The sequence below is a fragment of the Stenella coeruleoalba genome (genome assembly GCF_951394435.1).
Source record: "Stenella coeruleoalba genome assembly, chromosome: 12".
NCBI classification, from domain to species: Eukaryota; Metazoa; Chordata; class Mammalia; order Artiodactyla; family Delphinidae; genus Stenella; species Stenella coeruleoalba.
In genome coordinates, this window is record NC_137158.1 from 72727676 (window position 1) to 72745325 (window position 17650).

The 17650-nt window shown below is 39.9% G+C and overlaps 1 protein-coding gene across 1 annotated transcript in view; it reads left to right on the forward strand.

The window, feature by feature from the left end:
- The window catches only part of SAMD5 (sterile alpha motif domain containing 5), a 54106-nt gene extending 40961 nt beyond the window's left edge, over positions 1-13145 (forward strand). Inside the window, exon 2 of the mRNA XM_079939955.1 lies at positions 12846-13145. Coding sequence (XP_079796081.1) covers positions 12846-12908 — 63 coding nt within the window. The 3' untranslated portion in view covers positions 12909-13145. The remainder of the gene's footprint in view (positions 1-12845) is intronic.
- The last annotated feature ends 4505 nt before the right edge of the window (positions 13146-17650 follow it).

A 17650-nucleotide genomic window follows, 5' to 3' on the forward strand; every position in this document is an offset into this window, starting at 1 on the left:
AACGTAATTTCAGCAGACGTTTATACCTATTTCAAATACTATTTTGTCTGAGGGACAAAAAGTCAGCTCTTGGGATTGCGTTCCATGTCATACAGAGCAAAGTCCTATCAACAGTAGGGAGCTTCTAAAATCTCTTGTTATCCTAGTTTTGAATTGTCTGAAAAATGCCCAGTCCACTGAGCTTCTCTGTTTTTGCCTGGAGATGTTTCCATGGATCTGTATTAGTTCCAGGAAATTTGGGTCCTTTCTATTATCTCTGGAACCAGGCATGTTTCCTGTAGAAACGACGCGGTATTATCTGTTTCTCTGTTTAACATCTTTGCCGCAGAGGGTCAGATTCCTGAAGGGGTAAACAGTGAAAAATTGTGAGGCTCAACTGTGGAAGATTGTGTGGAGAGGAAAGCAAGCTATTCTGATTTAAGTCATAAAAAATGTTGGCCTTTAGCTTCTTGGAATACTGCTGTATTCAGATGTATTGAAATACTTCTTGCCTGCCGTATGCTAACCGATGCAAGCCTGGGGTGACCACTCCGTGTTAGATTCAAGTCGGGATCCTGGGGTTTGACTTTCACTGGGTTAATCAACTTTTATTTTAATATATTTGAATTTCTTCAAGAACACGATCTTAGCTTCTGATGATTCCATTCCTCTGTGAAAGCGACTTCTAATCTGAGAAACCCAGACCCTTGAGGAATTAATATAGGAGTCTTGGAACCAAGTTCCCTGGTGGCCTACTGGTTAGGATTCTGGGCTTTCACAGCCGTGGAATCCCTGGTTCGATCCCCGGTTGGGGAACTGAGATCCCACAAGCTGCACGGTGTAGCCAAAATAAAAACAGTTGGAACCTACTTGGGTACTAACTATCCTCAGTGGATCTGTACATAAATAATGTTTCATATACATTTATTTGAAGGTATTCTTACATTCTTGATCACTTTTAAAGCAACAATTTTTCTCAAAGAGTGGTAGGAAAGTAAGAAGAATTTAATAGTGAAGTTACTCTCTTTTGTGCGTGTGTGTGTGTGTGTGTGTGTGTGTGTGTGTGTGGATGCGTGCACTCACACACACGCCTTTTGGCGGGGGGGTGTGACTTACGTTTTAAAACAATTAAAGGGGTCTTTATGCTTGAACAAGCTGAGAACGACTGCTAGGGCAGTTATGTTCTATAGGGCATGCTTCACAAAGCTAAATGAAATTTTTCAAACTTAATGGCTAGACAGTGCTTAAAGCATACACACTATTCATGATTTATTCTAATAACATTCGTGGATGACTAACTTAATAATGTTGCCGCACATCCATTATGTTTTTGTTCTGAAAATGTGCCTAAGTATCTATGCCTCCTTAGGGGTGGGTTTATATCACTCGGTGATTGAATGAAGAAATAGAATTCCATGCCTTTTATGGGGTACGTGTTAGAAGAAACATCCAGTTATATAGGCTGACACTGTGCCAGATACTGTTCTAAACAGTCTTGCAGATGTTAACTCGTTTAATCCTCATAACAGCCCTCTGAAATGGTACCACTGTTGTTCTCATTTCAGATGGGAAACTGAAGCACAGAGCAGTTAGGTTAAGTAATGTGCCCAAGGCCACCCATCCAGAAAGTAGTAAACCTGGGGTTTCCTTCCAGAGTCTGAGCATGGGTCTCTAGCCCTGCACTGCTTCCCGCCAGGGGCTTTCACTTCTGTCCTGGCAGGAAGGGATGCACTGACTGCTGAGGATACCTGGAGGATAGGCTGGTTTGGTTTGAGGAGGTAGACCCAGGTGTCCTCCATTCCCCACCCCCAACCCTCAATGTCTCTCTGTCTCTCTGTCTCTCTGTCTCTCTGTCTCTCTCTCTCTCTCTCTCTCTCTCTCTCTCTCTCACACACACACACACACACACACACACACACACACACACAAAGAGTCACTCTGGGCTCACTCTGGACACAGTGACATTAGGCTACCTTGAACTGTAACCGTGTGAAGGGCTGCGATTTGGGTTTTGCTCCCAAACCTTCTAGAAGTGTCACTTCATAACAGCAAGTGTGTGTGTGGTGAAGACCTTCAGTGTATGATGAAACTCAGTCCTATTTACATATTTTGCTGCTTCAGGTAACCCATTTACACGTCCTCAGAGTTTATTTGGACAAGGCCAGCATTTTGAGGATTATTCAGATGACTTCATAAGTACTGTTTCTTTCTTTCTTTTATTTTATTTTATTTTTTTTTTTGTTTTTAGCTGCATTGGGTCTTCGTTGCTGTGCGCCAGCTTTCTCTAGTTGTGGCGAGCGGGGGCTACTCTTCCTTGCGGTACGCGGGCTTCTCATTGCGGTGGCTTCTCTTGTTGCAGAGCACGGGCTCTAGGCGCGTGGGCTTCAGTAGTTGTGGCACATGGGCTCAGTAGTTGTGGCTCGTGGGCTCTAGAGCGCAGGCTCAGTAGTTGTGGCACACTGGCTTAGTTTCTCGGTGGCATGTGGGATCTTCCTGGGCCAGGGATCAAACCCGTGTCCCCTGCATTGGCAGGTGGATTCTTAACCACTGCACCACCAGGGAAGCCCAGTACTGTTTCTTTAAAGCAATTAGCTGATGGTCCTTAAGACCCAGAATGATGGCATCAGAGCTTGTGGCTTTCTCGAGACATTTAAAAATGTCCCTCTTTCCCCTGCCAAAACCAGAGAAGAGGTAGAGTAATGGAAAACAGCACAGATCCCCTGGGTAGTGCTTCACTCTGGCTGCCACTAGACATGCAAATGGGCTTTCCAAGGAATTGCTAAAAAGGCTTATGACAGTTGTCTTGCTTCCCTGCCCATTCCAATTTGGCAGGTGAGGTTAAGGCCCAGTGGAGGCCACGCTTCAGTGTTCAGGGGTCTGGGACTGGATGCCAAGAGACCACAGGTTATTTTTGATCAGAATTGCCTAAGTCACATGAAAAGCTCTTGCTTTCGTCAAATCTGGCAAGCACTGTCCCTCCGAGAAGCGTTTCCCCCCCTAGCCAGCCCAGCTACCTTTGCAAACCCTCTCCCGACAGGAGGAAGGTCAACTCATCTTCATGGCAGGAAGGCTACAGACTTTCTGGTTTCATGGGGCTGAGGCAGGTGGGGAGCCAGGAGGGTAAATACAGAGCGATTGTTAGGAAGGAGTTATTTCAAAGGGAAGAATTATATTCCAGACTGATGAGTTGGTCTGAGATCTCCTGGTGCTGATTTTGTGGCCTGTACCATCTAGGAGTGGTTTAGACAGTGGTTCTCAAAGTGTGGTCCACAGATCCTTGGGGGTCCCAGGGGTCTTTGAGGTAATAATTATTTCATAACAATACTGTAACATTATTTGCCTTTTTCGCATTGTGGACGTTTGCATTGGTAGCACAAAAGCCACAGTGGGTAAAAATGCTGGCACATTAGTGCCAGTCAAGGCAGTGGCATCAAACTGCGTTAGTGCTTATGGCGTTCATCACCTGCGCACATGCCAAAAAATAGCTGTTTTCCTTAAAATATCCTTGATGAAGCAGTAGAAATTAGTAAGTTGATTAAATTCTCAACCTTTGAGTACATTTTTATTTTGATATTCTGTATGACAAAATGAGAACTACTCACAAAGACTTCTGTTGCAAATGGAAGTGCATGTGAACCTTGTCTCCTCACTAACCACTTCTGCTGTTAAGTTACTAGCTCAACTAGCTGCTTTAGTCATGGAACAGCATTTTGCCTTAGAAGAACAACTGAGGAACAAATTGTGGTTACTTACTGGGTATTTGGCAGCTAAATTTCTTTCTTTTTTAATATGTATTTTATTTTATTTTTGCCCACGCTGCGTGGGATGTGGGATCTTAGTTCCCCAACCAGAGATTGAACCCGCACCCACTGCATTGGAAGCCCAGAGTCTTAACCACTGGACTGCCAGGGAAGTCCCAGCAGCTAAATTTCTTGAAAGTGAGTAAAGTGAACCTAATATTTCAAGAAAAGTAATGGATAATATTTGTTAATGGTAAAATTTGAATATTCAAGTAAAAATTACATTAAAAAAAAAACCTGTGTCTGCCACAGCGAGCTTGACAGTTTCCCAAGACTTGAAGGCTTTTTTGATGAGCTGGGTGGTGATAGTAACAAATGTTACTTTTTTGATATTGAATGACGATATGTGTTAACATTTAGAAGATCTGCGTAGCTCAGGAACCTAATATTTTCCAAATGATTAATGCATGATGTTGCCAAATCACGTATAACAAGAGATCTGTTAATAGTAGAAGACAGACCAAAGATTTTCATGTAGTTGATGGAGTACAAAAAGTTCATTGATATGGTTTCAGATTTCACATGGTAACTGACTTAAGAATCTATATGTTGTCAAATTTTGGCATGGTAGCAAAAGAATATCTACAATTATCTATCTTAAAAAGCTGTTAAAATATTTTCCTTTTTCTAATGGCACAGATTTTCTTCATGTATTTCAACTAAGACAACATATTGTCACAGTTCAAGTGTGGAAGATATGAGAACTCAGTAGCCTATAAAACTAGCCATTAAAGAGATATGCAAAAATGTAAAACAATGTCATGCTTATTATTAATTTTGGGGGAAATAGATTTATTTTTAATAAAAATGTTATGTTAACATGATACATGTACTATTTTAATTTTTAAATGAATTAAATAAATATTTTAAACATTTCTCAGTTGCAGTTTCAAATAGGTAAATGTCGATAATTATAACCCATATAAACAAAAGCTCTTTGGAATCTTCAGTGTTTTTTAAAAATGCAGTTTGCTCCTGGAAACAAATGTTTGAGAACTGCTAATATAGAAACGGCCATGTTATCTAGCTGGAGGTTTCTGAGCTGTCAAAAGAGTCAAGAAAGGTTTCCAGGTTGGGAATAGTAACTATTTCATCATATATCTTTAAGTATATCAATGAAAATTATTTAAATATTTTCCTCTGTAAAATGAGAGCTTCATTAGAGTTCAGATATGCTTACATTGCACATTAAACTCACATTCTTCAATAACTGATATCAAAACAGAAAAATACTGGTGTTTACATTCAATTTTAACTTATTGGAAATAAAAATGTCATGTATATAGCGTGTTATTTGTAGAGAAATGCTTACAAATAGTCACTGTAACCTTCCCTCTGGTCTTGCAACTTAAAGCAAATCATAAATATTCAAGTAAATAAACTCATGGGCATCAAGCAAAATGAAAACAATCATCCCAACTGCTGATTATTTTCTTTCTTTTTTTAAACATCATAAGCCAATGTTTTTATTTATTTATTTTTTGGCTGAGTTTGGTCTTTGTTGCTGCGTGTGGGCTTTCTCTAGTTGCGGCGACGGGGGCTACTCTTCGTTGCGGAGCACGGGTTCTAGGCACGCGGGCTTCAGTAGTTGTGGCTCGCAGGCTCTAGAGCGCAGGGAGGCTCAGTAGTTGTGGCGCACGGGCTTAGTTGCTCCGCGGCATGTGGGATCCTCCCGTACCAGGACTCGAACCCATGTCCCCTGCATTGGCAGGCAGATTCCCAACCACTGTGCCCCCAGGGAAGCCCTGATTGTTTTCTATTTTTGATGCTGTAGGAAATAGTTAAATCTCAGTCTGCATCTTAATATACATGGAGGATGCATAAACACAGCATATAGTTTTTAATGTATTTTTTACAAATCATATAACAGTTTGCATCATTTATTTAATAGGACAAAATTAAAATGTTCTTATATATTATGAATGACATTAAATATATCTAAGTAAGCATTATGCGCAACATTTTGTATCCTGAATAAAAATAAAATACCTTTTGCCTAAAATCACATTTGCATGTATTGCTAAAAATGATGGAGTGATTAAAAATACTCCCAAGAGCATTTGAGAAATTAAGTATTTCTGTGAAAGGATTCCATATTAGTTTATGAGAGCTGCTGTACAAAGTACCACAAACTGAGTGGCTTCAAACAACAGACGTTTACTCTCTCACAGTTCTGGAGTCCGGAAATATGAAATCACAGTTTGTGGGGGGCCATGCTCCCTCTAAGGGCCCGAAGGGAGAATTCTCCCTTGCCCCTCCCAGTTTCTGGTGGTTCCTGGCATTACTGAGCTTGTAGCTGCATTACTCCGCTCTTGGCCTCTGTCTTCACATGGCCTTCTTCTCGGTGTGTGTCTGTGTCTTCTCCTCTTCTTAAAAGAACACCAGTGGCTGCATCTAGGGCCCACCCTAAATCCAGGATGATTTCACCTCCAGAGTTTAAACCATCTGCAAAGGCTGTATTTGCAAATTCACATTCTGAGGTTTCAGGTGGATGTGAATTTTGGAGGATGCTATTTAACTACTATACATTCACAGTCAAAAATGATGGGGGGAATTCCCTGGCAGTCCAGTGGTTAGGACTCTGCGTTTCCACTGAAGGATGCACGAAGTTCCATCCCTGGTCATGGAAGTCCCGCATGCTGCATGGACCAAAATAAATAAATAAAAACAAAAATGATGGGGAGTGCAGACATACTTTTACAAGGTTGGGCTTTGCCGTGGGACAGGACTGCTCTGCCACTGATTAGCTCTTTGACCCTCTCAGGGTATCTACACTTTAAAGCCTCAGATTCCCCATGCGTAAAACTGAGTCCATGATAGCCATCACGCTGGCTTGTGGTAAGAAGTAAAGGAGATTATGTTTAAATATACTGTGTCCTTAGCACAGTGCCCGGCACAGAAGAAGGTCGCTCAGTTACTGTTCGTAGCCGTTTACTGTTGGTGGGGTAGGCAGGTAGTAATAATTGTAATATGTACTATAAACCTACAGTTGATGGTAATTACATTAATGATAATTGTAATCAGAGTTAGCAGGGTAGTGTTAATGGTGGTTTCAAGCACCATTAGTACATAATAAAGGATGATTTTACTGTGAGTATGTAGATGAGAGAGAAGGAGACGGAGGGACAGAGAGGTGAGAAAGCCTTAAATGGGTAGCCAGGGAGCCTGGTTAGAGACAGATGATGCTATAGACTGAATGTCTATGTCTCAAAATTCATATGTTGAAACCTAATCCCCAATGTGATGGTATTTGGGGGTGGGGCCTTTGGGAGGTGATTAGATTATGAGAGTAAAGCCCTCAGGAAGGGATTGATGCCCTAATAAAAGAGACCTAAGAGCTCTCTTGCCCCTTCTTCCTTGTGAGAACCCAGTGAGAAGGTGGTGTCTGTGAACCAGGAAGACAGGCTCACCAGACACTGACCCTGTGGGCACCTTGACCTTGGACTTCCCAGCCTGCAGAAGTGTGAGAAATAATTCTGTTGTTTATAATCCAGCCCGTCTGTGGTATTCTGTTATAGCAGCCCAAACAGACCAAGCTAGTCATCAACGGCACTGTTTCATTCAAAGGCATATCAAATATGCCTTAAAGAGCTTTACTGGAAGACAGAACACTCATATACAACATACTGTAGCACTTATCATTATTTCTATTCTGGACTTGTATTGCGCATTTCCAGGCCCGTGTCTTGATCCCTATTTTGGGTAGTATTTGGAGACTTTGAAGCATAATACAGAAAAACTCTAAAAGCTCATTTCACTGTAATTCTATGCAGTCCAGCCCAGCTGAGTCTGCCCTCCTGCAGCTGTCAAACTGATTTCATGTCCCAGTTCAGGCCCCCCTTACCGCCTCTGGGCGCCTTAAAACTGTACCCTTGCTCCTCTCTCACCTCCCCTTCTGCAGATGACCTTGGCTAGGTCGTTCCTGAGAACTGCAAGTCCGTTGCACACGAGCTACCTCCCTTGCTCTCTCCTTCATCTCAAAGTGTGTTGACGTCCTTGCCCATCTGTTCTTCTTTCCCTCTGTTTCTGATGAGGAATTGCCTCTCTCCCCTCTAAGACTAATCCCTCCTCTGGGTATCTACCCTTGGCCCTAGTCATAATTATGGTCCATAATTATGCCTTTATTTTCTTGCATTTGGTCTCTCTCCATGGAATCCTTCCACTCCATCTGTAAACATGCTCAGAATCCCTCTTTGTTCTTAAAAGCACTGTCCCCTCCAGCTACTATTTTGCCTCCATAACAGTACTATTAAACTTCTTGAAAGTGTGGTGACCTAGCCCCAGTTTCATGTTGTGACCAGCTGTTAATTATTATAAAATTGTTGAAAGAAGAATTCAGAATTCCCAACAGTTAAACCCCTGATCATTTCTTCCTGGTAGAGATAAGACATGACCCAACTCTGGGCGGCGAGGAGGTCCCGGGCCTCTGAAGCTTGGTCTCTGGAGTTTGCTGCCACTTGCCGACCACAGCCCTGTGGGCTGCCCTCCGTGTGGGGGGAATTTAGCATATTCAGAATATGTCAACGATGACTATAACAAAGTGGTTTTAAGAAATCGGAAATTTACACAGCTATTCAGTTGAAAAATTATAAAATCGGTGAATGCCCTGAGGAGAGCATAAATAAAGACGCTTTTGTCTTTTAACCTCTGAATTTGTTCCTGAGAGTTTTCTGAATAATAAGGGGTAGGAGAATTTCCATCCTCTCCAGTATACATTCCATTTGCTTAAAACCTGCAGATTCAGTCCTGAGTGACACTTAGAACTCTTGTGGGTCCAGAGAAGGTGGCGAGAAGCTGTTCAGTTTATTATAACCTGTTTAATTTGTTCCAGGAATTAGATAGTAAATCAGTACTTACCAAGTACACACCACAGATGGAGGCAGGATAGTTGTACAGAATGGTTTATAATGCGTCTGGGTATTTGTGTTTAAAGTCAGAAAAAGAAAATATACGTGGATCATACTGGAGCAGGCCAAACATTTTTCTATAGAATCCCTGGAAACCTACCCTGTAAAACCCCTGTAGAAAAAAGAACATATATGCCAACTCATTGTGTAACGTAACATTGCATCCTCCAGCCTACTGGGGGCTGGGAGGCAGCCTCAGCCTTCCCAGCAGCTGAGAGGTGCCCCCGCCACCAGAGGCCTTTCGAGGAACTGAAAGATGACTGTGAAGATGCAGATGGGTTTAGTGAACATATTGCAATTTTATTCTCTGTTGTGTAGGCAAAGGAAACTATACTCCTATCTGACTTGCTAGACTAACATTTCTCAATAGCAACTTTGTTTACTGAGAAATTATATGTAAAAATTATACTGTGGACAGTTGAATCAATCAGCAGTAGAAGTGTGTGACATGCTATATATAATATTCCCAAGGCAGATAGAAAGAAGTGTAAAATGTGGTTTCTGCCTTTGGAGAAATTTACAGCTAAAATGAGGCTGTATTTACACCCGCCCACCTCCCCGGTCTCTTATCAAATTACCAACCTTCCTTGGTTCCATAACAATAAGTAGTGTGACATGGTTGAATGTTGAGAAAGTTATGTGTTAAAAAATCTTGTCTTATCACCAACCACCCAAAGGTTCAGATTTGTGTGCCTTGTGCCATCCAGGAGGAGAGAAGGCAGCATTTGCACCACTGTTCTTTATTAATTCTTTCCTATGAGAGAGTCGTCCCCCTCCCTCCCCGCCCCCCGCAAGGGAATTGCATGGCCTGTTATTGTACAGTCACCAGTTTTATTTTTTTTGTCTCAGCCACCACATGTGGAGGATTTATTGGTTCTACATCTGCAATCGAGCTACATCCTTTAACCTAATATCACAATAGAGAAATAACCTCTAAATGGTTTAGCCTGCATATAACTCTGATTGCCTTTTAATTAGGGGGAAAATCACAAGCTGAAAAGAGCAACAGACTGGAAGCCAGTTAAAAATCAGAATAATCAACTGAGAAAAAAGAAAACGTAATCTCATAACATTTAATGTTTAACCACAGGATAATAGTTTCTTTATTCCTTAAATAACTTTTTCTGCACCCCTGCCCACCCCCTCTGTTTCTCAGATTGGAACTCTAACATAGATTAGAATTGCCAAGTATCTGTGAAATGAAAGACTGTCCCTGTACCCCTCCCATCCCCCATAAGAGCTTAGAGCAAATAAAACCGAGAAAGTCACAGTTCAGCCCAAGAATTAGGTTTGTATGGCCCTGATGTAGGACTATCTGAGAGTGGGCTCAAAGGCAGATTGGGGAAGAATTAGGCCAAACCAGAGTATAAACCTTTTAGTAATGTTTCCGTAGACATAGATAATAATTTGGCATATTACAAACCGCTGGCATTCAATTTTTACAAACTTTAAAAACAGGAAAACTTCAGGAGCATTAGTAGAACCAAAAATATAACTTGCTATTATTTATTGGTCCAGAGGTTGACTTTTATGAATTTTGAGAAAGGACCAGGTTTGAGGCAATTCCTTTCATGATTTGTTAAGTCAGCCTAGTCATATCCAAAGAAGGCTGTAAACACATATAAACAGATTGTTATTTTTCTTGGTGGAGTGAAGAAAGGGCTTTTTTCTTTGTAGGAGTATGTCGGATTATTTAGGGGGGAAAATGAAAGGAAAAAATGTGAGGTGGTAGGAGCAGCTCTGTGAAATGAGGCTGGACTGGCTTGTTTGCCCATAAGACGTATTTCTAGCAGTTATCTCCTTAAAGCTGGTCAGAGTTGTGAACATCTGTTCATTTCTATTCAGCTTGAGGACTGCGGTCTGTAAGGAAAAGGATCTGGGATGTCACAATGCATGCCAGGCGCCAGAGCTCCAAGGAGCCTTCCTAGCATGGAAATTACTCACGTTTCCTATGATCACGAAGCACCATGTGCTCAGCTAATTACTGTTCTCTGCGACTGCTGTCACATCTTGAAACTCTCCATGACCCAACTGTGGAAATCCTGTTTGCCTCCCACCCCCTCCCCCAAAGAATGAAAAGTAGCAAATTGCACGGCTGGGCTTGTTTAATGAATGAGATTTATTTTTGTTGAACCAAAGACACAAGAGGTTTCCGAGGCTGTTAGGTTGATGCTAGATTTGTGAATGACTTCGTGGTCCACATCTTTAGATAAGTTTAAGGTGGAGGGTGTCTGCCCGTTTACTAGATGATAGTCTGTACAAAGACGTTTTCTTTATTTCCACAGGTTCCTGGAATAAAATGACCTTTAACAGTAGACAAGGTCATCCTGCTGACTTCAGGCAGAGCCTATCAGGTGTGGTGCAGACATCTGAGAATCATTTTAATAAGAATGTCCTCAAGATGCTGCCTCCTTCCTTTGTGACCCCTTCAGAATTCAGCTGTAGTCTTCCTGAGGTCTTAGTAACCCTAATGCTGTAACCTGAGGCTCTTTCTGGTTTTTCAGATAGAAATAGCAAGTTAGCTTGTACTCTATAGCAAATACAATTTTTGTTGCAATGCTTTTTCATTCATTCATTCATTAGAGCATTAAAAACGAAACAGTTTTGCCTTCGTGATGTTAAGGTAACTTTGATCACTCCCCCCTCAAAAAAAAAAAAACTTAGTTTGTCAAGACAGATTGAACATTACTTTGACATAGTTTATAACAGGAGTTTGGTTTTCATGGAGGCATTGATTGGCTTGGGTATGGGTTTATCTGAGTGACTATGTGAATATATTAGTGAGTAGTAAGATATTATTACTTGGTCTTACAGGGGCGAAAAAGGCCTGAAAGCAGCTTGATTTTCTGGAGAAAGAAACTTCCTGAGCATGGCTAGTAATACTTCCTATCCATTTAGATGCAACTGCCGGATGATATTACGCAAAGTAATGAATGGTGACATATTAGTTAACATGTTGCCATCGGCAGGTTTGAGCGGGTGAAGATGGCGTATGCTAAAACAATTATTATGCCCTAGAGAAATATGCAGAATTGTTTCTTAAAAGTCTTAATAATGCCTGCAATATGATTTTTTTTTGCAAGAGATAAAACTGGGGGTACCACTGGAGAGATATAGACTAGAAAAACAAAACAAAACAAAAACAAAAGAGAGCAAAATTGATTCAACCATTTCCAGAAGCTTTTCCAGTTAAAAAACAACAACAAGAAAATCGTTGAATCCAAGCAGCACAGCCTGCCTGTCATATCAAAAATCATAGGAGAGACCCAGGCATCCTCATTCTTCCTTTGCACTCTTTTTTTTGCCTTCTTCTCCTTTGTCCATTCTCGATCTGTCAAGGGATTCTAGGCCCAGGGCATAACTATGACAGATGGGCAGGAAACTGTAATCTGTTGCTGTCTTTCAATTTTGGAGGAATCATGGTGACCACGAAGGGGTTAAAACCGTCAACACGGATCAGAGCTTGGAGATAATTAGTGTAATATCAATCTCAGAACACTGGTGCAGATGACCACACAATAGCAGATGAATTCAACTAGGTTACTGTTTGTAAGAAATGCTTCTTCATCTCTTTCCAGTTCATGCACGACTATGCTTTTTAAATGCCTATGTGTTAAAGTTATGTGCATACAAATCATGATTAAAGATGATTGTGAATCTTTTTTTATTTTGGAAGGTACATTTTGAATTAGCACTTGTACAGACAAGCTGGATAGATATGTACCCTCTGAGCATGAGCTAGGTAGCCTTTGAAGTGTTTAGCAGTATGTTGACTGTTACCTATGACTAAGGCTGCCAGAATGCAGAATTCAGTGATGTGATTTCAGGAAGGCAAACTATTACCAGATATACTTTTATTTATTTATTGCGTTTTAACTTTCCTTTTCTTATAAGAAACATGAAAGGAAAGAGATGTAGACCTTTTTTTTTTTTAAACAAAACATAGGCTTGAGAAGAATAAAATACATTTTTCTCTTATTAGCTTCAAAGAGAAAATTGATAGATAAAAAGCAGAGACTGAAAGCTGGTTTTCAGAAGTCCATGTAGTAACCAGAAAGGGACAAGTATGACTTAAAAATTGGAGCAGGAATCCATGATGGACTAGGGGAAGAATGGGTAAAGGAGAACTTAAATAACCCCGATATGTTCAAATCCACAGGTCCCAATGGCTGGCATCCTAGAGTTCTTAATGAATTGGCCGAAGTCATCACAGAACCGCTAGATATCATTTTTGAGAACTCGTGGAGGACTGATGAGGTGCCTGAAGACTGGAAAAGGGCATATTTAGAGCCTTCTTTCAAAAAGGGAAATGGATGATGACCCTGGAAATACTCATCAGCCTAACTTTTTGCTTGGAAAAATTCTGGAATAATCAACTTAGTACACTGGGTAACGAACTTATAATAGCTAGACAAAAGGCAGTGAAATATCACACATAAAGAAGTACTGAGTTCATTTTTTAAAGACACACCATTGTGAGATACAGTCTTCTACATATTTTGGGATTCTGCCCTCGGTACTATGAATTCTTGCTGCAAATAAGTGAGGTTGGCTAAGGCATTTGGGTACTGACTAATTTTAAGTGGTAGTACAAGACAAAAAGATTTCTGGCAATAGCTAGAAATTACATCATTTCCAAATTAGCCTTTAAGTTGAGAATAGTCTTTTTTTTTTTTTTTTTTTTTTTTTGCGGTACGCGGGCCTCTCACTGCTGTGGCCTCTCCCGTTGCGGAGCACAGGCTCCGGACGCGCAGGCCCAGTGGCCATGGCTCACGGGCCCAGCCGCTGCGCAGCACGTGGGATCCTCCCGGACCGGGGCACGAACCCGCATCCCCTGCATCGGCAGGTGGACCCCCAACCACTGCGCCACCAGGGAAGCCTAAGAATAGTCATTTTAATTTTGTATTTTAACATATTTTTTCGCTTTATATAGGACTGTTTTCATAGGTGAAGTATTTTATATAATTCTCTATAGAATAGTTTGGTGAAGGAATTCTTATTTTAAGGTGCTTTATATAGTTATTTCATATGTAGGTACAATGATAAAGGTGACAAATTCAGGAACATCTGCAAAGGAAGAAACTTTTTTCTAACTTCTCTTTTTAAGTTTCATCTGGCTGAATTTGAGTGTTAGGACATGTAAGAGTGTCTTACTCTGATGTACATGGAGCAAGGGCCAGCTGTGTGACTGGATGGCCAGTTTTCCTCAGCCCTGGACACTGCCATGGCCCAGATTCCCTCCCCAGATTCTGATTTCAGGCCTTTGGTGGGGGGGGGGGGGGGGCAGAGAGGTGGGCCGTGGCAGTGGACATTAAGAGCCCTGTATAACCACAGCCAAAAAGGAGAGTAGAAGGAGGTGGGAGGAAGAAATTAAGATGAATCTGGAGTTCTTCTAATTCCTATTGTTTTTGCCTTTGGATGTTGGCAGTTTTCTTTTCTGCTTAGAAAATGCAATCATGTTGACCAGACCCCAAACTTAGTTAAAAGGAGATCATCAGAAGAGATCTAGACATGCAACAAGCTCCATGGTCAGACAGATTCTGAGAGCAGCTAGGCAGTACTGTATTCCAGAATCTTCCCTGCACTACTTACAAGTACAAAAGAGATTGAAGCTTACATCACATTGTAATGCTCAAGAGTAGGAACCCTCGGAGAAAATGAGGTAGATGTACATTCATTTCTTCCTGGTGCATATGGGAATGGGTAGGCAGTTAAGGTCTCCAAGGGCTATTTTAATCACAATACTGCTTTAAAAATCTAAGGTTGACATAGTTTAGCTACTTCTAGAGATTAATTTAGATACCGGGTAAAGTCAGTCTCATTCTTAAGTACAAATGCAAGGAAATTAAGCTCTAAAAGCATGTATACGTTGTCTTTTAAACTACATGTTTAAAAAAATACTGCTTGCAGTTTTGTAAGAATTATATGCCGATCAACCATTTTTTTTTTCCCAAGTGAGTCTTTATAATTTCCAAGTTAGGTGTTTTTTTTTGGTTTTTGTTTTTTTTAAGGAGTGGGGGGGTCTCTATAGATTATAGATATAATTTATTGTGATAATAAATGGCTTCCTGTTCGAGACCTCATTTCCAGGTGCAGGATCTGTGGCAGATTTATTTCACAGATGTACATTTACATGCATTTGTTGAATTGTTGCTAGAGAGGACCCGATTTCTGAAAAATCTAGTATTTTCACTGTGGGCATTATGATGCAATCTACTGCAACCAAAAAGGGGGCTCTTTGGTCATTGCAAGTTTTATTTTCTATTTATATAATGTCTAGCTTCAATTATTTTGCCAAATTTAAATCTTCTCTTTGTGTTTGCTATTGGAATTTGAAAATAACAATCCTCTATCACAATGTAGAACGGTGAAATAGCCCATGGATTTTAAAGACTTCTTACCTAAAGCTAGAGGAAGAAAGCTTTAAAATAAGCAGAGAAATATTAAAGGAAGCCCATTAATTCTTTTGCATTAAATGAAGATGAGTTAAGAGTTAGAATATAAGACATAAGAGAAAGGAAGTAATCTTACCATGAATTATATCTGGAGATAATTAAGCTTAAGAAGAGTAATTTTTTCATAGTGTTTTTTTCTTTTATCTAATATTCATGATATCGTTAATTTTTTAAGGTAAAGGAAATAGCGGAGGGACAAATAAATATATTATGAAAACTAGAGGATTATCTTGATTTGTATTTCCTAGAACATCAAGAGAGGTTAATTACAGACTTTTACTTCATAATATTGAGGAAATGGGAGGATTATAGCCACACTTTCTTCATTTCATCTTAAAACAAAATTTTTAAGGTGAGGAAAGAAAGATTTTACGCACATATTCTTGGCATAGGGAATGCATGATTCTAAGGGCTCTTTCCTCACAAAGGAATTTACAGCAACATAGAATAGCTGTACTCAAGCAGTTTTTCAATCCAGAGAAATTTACAGCATCTTGGTGTTGTGAAATTAATAACAGAAACAATAAGCATTGAGTTTTTATTTTGGAGTTCCTCAGATCTGAGTTCAAATTCTAGAATCACGTTGATAGCTTTTTCCTGTCATGAATCTGTTAAGAACAAAGCTAAGAATGTAGCATGAGAAATGATCTTGAACAATTATTAAACTCATCAAAGCTTTTTATCCTTGTCCATAAAATGGGAAGAATACATACCCTCCCTTAGCTCTTAAGAGGCTTAAGAATTCTGCAACATACACCCACACAGTTCTTGGCTGGGTGTTGACACACAGTAGGTGCGCAGTGCCTCGCTCCCTTCCCTTCTTTTTTTCCTCTTATATGGAAGAGATTACCTTAAAACTGACTACAACACTCAAGAATAAATTGACTCAAGCACAAATTGTCCTTATTGATGCCTTAAACCCACTGAATAAGGCCCTTTGCTTTCTTTTAGGAAGGTTAAAGGAGAGCTACAGTGCCTGCCCATAGTAGGAGTCGAGTAAATGTTTATTGATCGAATGTGATTTTTAAAAACAATGAGCGAATAGCTAAGGCCAACATTTTTCCAGTCTGGGGAAATTGTCACATAGACACATATAAAGGTATTCTTTAAGTTGCCCCTTTTTAAAACCGCTTTAGATTTATAAATTTCGTGTGCAAATTAGGGACGGGCAGATATGCATTTCCTCTGATTTTATGACTGTGATTTACAAACTAAGAGTGCAAATGGGCATTCCCCCATAGCCTTTTCTGGGATAAATCCAGCCAAGACATGAAGCAGATGATGGTGGATGGCAAACTCTTTTCTATGCAAAGAGAAACCAGATGTGCAAGTGACTGGGATGCACCTGCCAGCAAACTGAGATAAGCCTGCCTGGAATGTCCTCTATGAAGAATCTGGGTGTTGTAAACAGGTCCTTTGCATGGGCATTGAACAGTAATAAAAAGGAAGGTTGAAGAAAATTAAATTCTTCGACAAAATGGTTCATTTTTACATGTAATATTTAATTACGTGTCAAAATATCATGTTCAGACAGGTGGAGGATTTCTGCATTTCAAAGTGAATAAGGAATAAAGAGTAGAAAAGTATATCCAGAGACATATGCAAGAAATGAGCAACAGCTACACCTCTAAAGTGGCCAGTTCACCATTCAGACCAAGGGCAGGGTGACAGAATTCTTAGAAGAGACCAGCTGGCATCTTATGCTTAGAATAAAATCATCAGAGATGCTGTCTTAAATTAAACCAGATAAGTTGTGCAGAGCAAAGTGAATCAGCTAGGCTTTCTCTTCTAGAATTTTCGAATTTTATTCTTATTAGCAGTCTCAGTGGTCATCAATTAAGTATTCCTACATCAGATGTTTTATACTATCAGATTCTTTGATTAGAAAATCCTCTTCAGTTTTCTATTATTAATCTCTAAGGAGATAAAAATCTAATAATTTTCTACTCCATGATCACTATTTTAGATATTTCCATAAAAGGCAAAAAAAAGAGATAGAATGTAGTTCAGAAAATGGAACAACATAACTTTTTTTACTTATAAAAATAGTTATTTTGTTTTAAATTGTTTAAATTCCTGGAAATTAAGTTTTTAAAAAAATTTTTGTTGTTAAAATATAACTTTTAGAGGAAAATTGGAGGTTAAAGTCTACCTCAAGAACCTGGTGGTATTTTTTTTGACAATTTGACCAAACTTTCTTCCACTGGAACAAAAGGAAAGAAGTCGACTATTAAACATTGTTTGAGATGAGAAATCCCTTTTATAGGTGTACTCCGTATCATGTCGTTTGTCAGATGAATTTTCCCTTGTTATTCCAAAAATGAAGTACTGTGTTGAATTTCTTGAGGGCAAAGTAGGATATTGATTGGGGCAAATGTTAGAAATTCTGTTGTTCACTGAAGCTGTTGCCCTGCTTGCTAAACTCGACACTATCCTGAGATACTCTATGGGTTACAAAAGCATTATTCTTTGAAAAGTTCTGACCATACAAAAACGTGTGCATGGACTT